The 6,368-nt window shown below is 49.8% G+C and overlaps 1 protein-coding gene across 1 annotated transcript in view; it reads right to left on the bottom strand.

Annotated features, from left to right (window-relative positions):
* PRCC (papillary renal cell carcinoma (translocation-associated)) overlaps positions 1–6,164 on the bottom strand; it is a 29,183-nt gene extending 23,019 nt beyond the window's left edge. Inside the window, exon 1 of the mRNA XM_006097777.3 lies at positions 5,151–6,164. Within this exon, the coding sequence (XP_006097839.1) occupies positions 5,151–5,609 (459 nt within the window). The 5' untranslated portion in view covers positions 5,610–6,164. The remainder of the gene's footprint in view (positions 1–5,150) is intronic.
* Positions 6,165–6,368: the final 204 nt, after the last annotated feature.

Below are 6,368 nucleotides of genomic sequence, written 5' to 3' on the forward strand. Positions count from 1 at the left end.
ATTTTAGTTAGGTTATCATTTTCTCTCCCATTTTGCACTCCTCATTGTATTGCTTTCCTATTTCTGTCTGCCCAAGGCTCTTCTCTTTTCAACAGGCAGTACAAAACCTATCTGGGTGCATATATGACTTCTGCTACCACCAAACTGTGTGATTTTAGGCAAATCACCTCTGTTCTCTAAACTTCTATTTCCTCATCTATAAACTAGGAATACCTTCCAGAGTCACGAAGTGCCTCGCACAATGTCAGATGTTAAGCAAGTGCCCCACAAGTATTAGTGAGGCACTCATTCCCTTTCTATTCAGAGCTAAAACTTAGCTTAAACCACTGCAGTCAACTCTTAATTATTTGGTTAACAGAAATGACCAAAATTAGTGAAAAATCAATCACATAGCTTCAACCTTTCCACTGTCTGAGTAAACAATCTGAAAGTATGGGTAATACTAATCCAAATAAGCCTAAAATTCCTGGTTGCTTTGGAATGCACATTCTGTCAGTAGACTTACTCTTCTAAGTTTGGTTTTCTATATTCTATTTTAGTCTAATTTTGGTTTTCTATATTCTATTTTAGTCTAAGTTTGGTTTTCTATATTCTATTTTAGAAGTCTGTATCCTCTAAGCCCATGACATCAACAATTGACCAACGTCTGGAGGTAGCTTGGGTGGAAGCAAGAGTAAGAAGGGAAAAGAAGAGGACGAAGTATCCACTTCATGGACCATTCCTAACTCCTCAGACAAATCAAAAGCTGCAATATCATTCTGCCACGCGCCTGGAGACAGAATATGATACTAACCTATCCCCTGACTGCAGCTAATGGATGAGTGACCGAAATCAAACCAATCTCTCCCACAAAACCAGAATTGGGACTAAGATTGTAGTTCAATCTGGCTGACCACTAAAAGGAAGGGAATGAAAAACAAGAAGGTGTGGTGGCCATCTTTCACCTGCAACGAAGGCTAATAAGAAGCAGAGGGAAGTGGTCTGCAGATGAATGAACCAAATGTGCAAGAAGCTGTGCGGGTCCCAATTCCTGATCCGAGCACTTTCTGAGGTACCTCAGTACATTTGATGCTTTACTATTTAAAGTAGCTTGAGTTGGTTTTTGATACTTGCAACCAATTAAATCTAACTAATTCCCAATCTGCTCTGCTTTTATTCCCCAAATAAATGGCATCACTGCTCTCCCAGTGGGCTGGGCCAAAAGGCAGGGGGCAGCCTTGAATCCTCACCTGGATCCATGACATCCAATCAACCCCCTAGTCTTATCACTTCTACCTTCTAAACAGACCTGGAGCCTCCAGTTCTTTCCAGGCCCTGCTACGCCCTTTTCCAGACGGCCATCATCTCACACACTGTGTCTCTGACAGTCTTGCTCCCTCCAGGCCTTTCACCATCTGTGATCAGAGAATTCTCGCTCAGCCTTTAAGGGCTCTTCACTACCCCAGAATAGAAAGGCCTTTGCACGGCATCTAAGGCATATTATCATCTGGCCTCAACCTTTTTCTCTCTGTAACCCCTTCTTTTTTTCATATATATATTTCAGAGGGGAAGGAAGAAGAAAAGAGAGAGAAACATGAATGATGAGAGATAATCATTGATTGGCTGCCTCCTGCCTACTCCCCCACTGGGGATCAAGCCTGCAACCCAGGCATGTGCCCTTGACTGGAATCGAACCCGGGACCTTAGTCCCCAGGCTGACGCTCCATCCACTAAGCCAAACTGGCTAGGGCTGTAACACCTTCTCTCATCACTTCCCCTGCCCACCCATGGGCTCCAGTTGCTGTACCTTCAGGTTCTCCCACAGCATTTTCATTCTCTCTCCCCTCTAGGCTTCTGTACATTTTATTCCCTCTGCCTGAGGGGCTCCTCCCCAGTCCACCGCTCTTTCTCTGGCTACCTCCTACTCATCTGTCTTCTCTCTCTTCAGCTATCTCCTCTTTCTGGAAGCCTCCCCAACCTCTGGACTAGTGTGCTCCCATGGCACCAGCTCTATCCTCTGACTTGACCTGAAATCCATTTCCTTGTTCGGCTCCTCCAATAGACCATAAGCTCCTTTTGAGCAGGGTCTACCATGTTCACTGCTATACTCTTAGCTCCTGGCAGAGAAGTAGCTCAATATTGAGTTAATTTAATTAATAAAAGTTCAGCGTTAATTACTTCTACTTTAGCACCCAACTCTAAAGGGAAATTATTTAAGAAAACCTAATTCGTTTATTTAAACGTGTACTGAGAGCCTACTCAGTGTAAGACACAAAGCTTAGATCCAGAGGGGCTGAGACCTGGAGGGGGCACGATTTCAGAGGCGAAGGTCACCCTCACCTGATCATCTTGAATACTCCTAGGCTATCTTTCTTTCCCCAGGAATTATGTGTTCAGAGAACAATAATAACTTGAACAGAACAAGTGGGAAACGGAGCCAGCTAAAGGCCAGCATGTGACTTAATTGTAACTATCCATGTCAAACAGTTCACCTCAGAAACTTAGTGAATTAGACTTACAAGGAAGGGATAGAGTTAGGAGTCCTCAGAGTTTGCTGCCATGTCAGCCAGCCTAAATGGAAGGCTCAGTAGTCCCACCCCCCACCAGCAACTTCCCTACTGCTGCCTTCCCAGACCTGGAAATGAGCCTCTCCACGTCACTGTGGAAGGAGGCAGCTGGTTCAGTGCCCCTTCCCCCAGACACCACAGTGAGGCTAAGGCACAGTCTGGGGAGAGAACTGTGAAGAGGGGAGAAAAGAGAATGCCAAGGAAATGAACCTATTTTCCTCTGTCCTATTCAGGGGCTTTCCTTTGTTTCAGGTTAAATCAAGGTCAAAGTAAATGTCAGTGTGGCAACAAGAGGCTTTTGGACCCTAGACTTAAAAATGACAGCTCAGGTGAGAAAGGAGGAGGAAATAATCTGGAAGAAAGTTTGGAACAAGAAGGGAGGGAGATTCTGGAACTGCCCTTCCCATGAATAATCCATATTTATTTGAGTTCATTCACTCAGAAAATACTTAGTAGTACTCACTATGTGCCAAGCACTGTTTTAAACCACTCGCAGTGGTTCTCAACCTTCCTAATGCCGCGACCCTTTAATACAGTTCCTCATGCTGTGGTGACCCCCAACCATAAAATTATTTTCGTTGCTACTTCCTAACTGTAATTTTGCTACTGTTATGAATCGTGATGTAAATACCTGATATGCAGGATGTGTTTTCAGGGGTCGAGACCCACAGGTTGAGAACCGCTGCCTAGAGACATAGTGTGAATAAAATAAACCATAAGCCATGCCTCTGTGGAGGCAACGAAACTGGATAGTATACTGCCCGGCCGGCGTGGCTCAGTGGTTGCATGTCAACCTATGAGCCAGGAGGTCACGGTTTGACTCCCAGTCAGGGCACATGCCCAGGCTGCAGGCTCGATCCCCAGTGTGGGGCGTGCAGGAGGCAGCTGATCAAAGATTCTCTCTCATCATTGATGTTTCTATCTCTCTTTCCCTCTCCCTTCCTCTCTAAAAAACAAACAAACAAAAAAAGTAGATAGTATGTTAGGCAGGGGGGGAAAAAAGGAGACATATGTAATACTCTTTGTAATACTTTAAGCAATAAAACAATTTAAAAAAAAGTAGATAGTATGTTAGGAGGTGGTAAGTGCTAGAGAGAAAAATAAAACAAAGGGGTGGGGAAGAGTGGGTGATAGAAAGTTGCAATTTAAATAGGTAGTCTAGGAAGTCCTCACTGAAAACGTCTTTTTTAAAAAATATATTTCTATTGATTTCAGAGACAGAGCCCGCCACCTGGGCATGTGGCCTTGGCCAGAATCGAACCCGGGACTCTTCAGTCTGCAGGCCGATGCTCTATCCACTGAGCCAAACCGGCTAGGGCAGAAAACATGTCTTTTAAGCTAAGAACTGAAAGAGGTGAGGGAGAGAACATTAGGATTCCTGGGGAAGAAACCCAGGGACCAGGAAGCACTAAGAACGGAAACGGCGCCCAGGCAGTGTTGGAAGTCTGAAGGAAAGCGGTAAGAAAAGAGCAAGAAGCTTCTCTTGGGGGGTTCCTGAAGGTAAGCCAGGGACTGACCAGTTAACTTCTCAGAAGAGAAAGAAAGGAAGGAACTCAGGATAACTCTAAAACACGACCTGCCCATCCCGGCTGGTGTGGCTCAATGGTCAAGCATCAACCCACGCACCAGCTCCATGACTGGTCAGGGCACATACCAGGGTTTCGGGCTTGGTCTCCGGTCGGGGATGTGAAGGAGGCAGCCGATGGATGCTTCTCTCTCGCTGTTTCTATCTGTCTCTCCCTCTCCCTTCCTCTCTCTGAGATCAATAAACACACACACATATAAAACACTACCTGCCCCGATCCCCAAAGTATTCCAGAAAAGGCCTTCTAGTTTTCTGCTCTAATAAACAGAAAATATAAGCTTGGCTGCCTCTTCTAGAAATAGTCCCCAAGCATCCTAACTCACCTAAGCTTGGCAATACCCGAATGGTGAAACTGAGTCCCGGACCTGGGGTTCAGACAGACCCCCTCTGCCCTCCACCAGGTACGATCTTACACGCTCAACACCTGTTTCTCAACTGTAAGAACCCGAGTTCTGTCATACTTGAAGGAAGGGTCAAGGCCTGCCGAACGATCTGAACTCAACAAATACTCCATTTCTTCCCTAACTCCCCTCAGAAATAGAATCCAGGATCCCTACCCTTTTCCTTCAGACCCTGATGCTTGTAAGTCCCGCGGCAAAGGGAGAGGTTAGTCTCGAGTTCAGCCTAAGGGCTTCAAGAATCCTAACTCCTGTCACTTCCCAGGTCCCAGATGTTATGCTGCTCTCAGCATAAGAGGGAAAACAAAACAGAGCAAAAACCCTGGCCCGAGGTAGAGGATGCAACAAGAGGGAGCAGAGCCAGGTGTCCCGAGGCCTGAGCCTGGGTCTCAGGCCCAAGTGATGGGGTGCGACCTTCTGCAGGCGGGTCCAGCCTCGAGAAGCGGCATGCACCAACCCCTTCACTCCCCGAGGCTGGCAACCTTCAGCTCAATTCATCGCGCTGTACTAGGAAGCCAGTGGCCTGGAGTCGATGGAAGCGTTCATCGGAGGGAGTCCTGCCTACAGCTGTGCCCATGCCCACACCCGATGGATGTAGGGGTGCCCTCCTCGGATACTCACATCCCCCTTATGCAGCTCCGGCGCCGCAATCTTCACGGGCTCCGTTCTCTTCTTTGGCTTGGGAAGCCTCAGGGGGGGCCCGGCACCGCCGATAGGGGGGGGCAGGCTGAGGCCAGGGCCCAGGGCCGGGGGCAGCCCCAATCCCAGCCCCTCCCCGACTCCCGCAGCTTCAGCCGGGCTCACGCCTGGAGGTGGGGGGAAGCCTCCCAGGCCGAAGGGCAAGGGGGGAGGGGGCTGGAGCCGGGGGTCTCCGCCGGGTGGGGGCAGCAACAGCGGAGGGGGGAAGGCGGGGGCTAGCATCTGAGGGGGCGGAGGCAGCAGGGCCGGACCCTTGGGTGCGGGGAGAGACGCGAACAAGCCCCCTAAAGTCGGCCCAGATGTGGGTGCCGCCGCCTCCTCCTCCGGCTCCGCTTCATCCGGCTCACTTTCATCGCTGCTGGCGTAAGCAACCAGCGACATGGCGCCTCCGCTTTTGGGGGCGCCCTTGCCGGCAGACTAGGCCTACTTGAGACCGGGGATGCCCGGAGGCCTAGTGGGCCCCGCCACTTGGCGGGGCGGGGAACCGTAAAGTCCACCTTCTCCGTACTCGAGGGCTAGCCCCGGCAGTAGCCCATCGCCACAGCGGATTTCCACCGAATAAGACTTCCCTCTTCACTTAGGCTCCCAGTCCCGGGCAACTACACACAGCTAATGGCCGCCGCGTCACTCCGCCCCCTCCTTCCCTCTCTAACATACGAACTACAACTCCCAGAAAGCTTTGGACATAGCCCCATTCTCCGCCGCAGGGAACTCGGTGCAAGGCCCGGCGGGAGTTGGAGTCCGAGGGAGGATTAAGGGTTGCGCCGAAAGACAGATGGTCCACCCGCCTCTGGCGCGAGGTCTTCTGGGATGAGTAGGTTTTTTTGAGGGGTGATGTCGCCCGACAATTCCTGGGTGACTACCAGCCCCGTCGGTCACCGCGGTAATCACGGAGGCAGACAGGAGAGCCTTTCGGTTCTTGAAGTTCCCTAGGGTCGCCTCTTGAGCGCTAAGGTTTATGGGAGTTGTAGTGCTCGTCGAAACTGCAAGTGATGTCGGGAATGAGAGGGAGTCTGGGAAGGTGGCGGATTAGGGGCCAGAGGAGAATAGCTTAAAGAGAGAGTGCTACGGAAATAAAGTGAAGTTCCCCAGTCGGCTGAAACCGGAGTTGGAATCAAACACCCCAAAAAGAGACAGGGC

This window comes from Myotis lucifugus, unplaced genomic scaffold (genome assembly GCF_000147115.1).
Source record: "Myotis lucifugus unplaced genomic scaffold, Myoluc2.0 scaffold_211, whole genome shotgun sequence".
NCBI classification, from domain to species: domain Eukaryota; kingdom Metazoa; phylum Chordata; class Mammalia; order Chiroptera; family Vespertilionidae; genus Myotis; species Myotis lucifugus.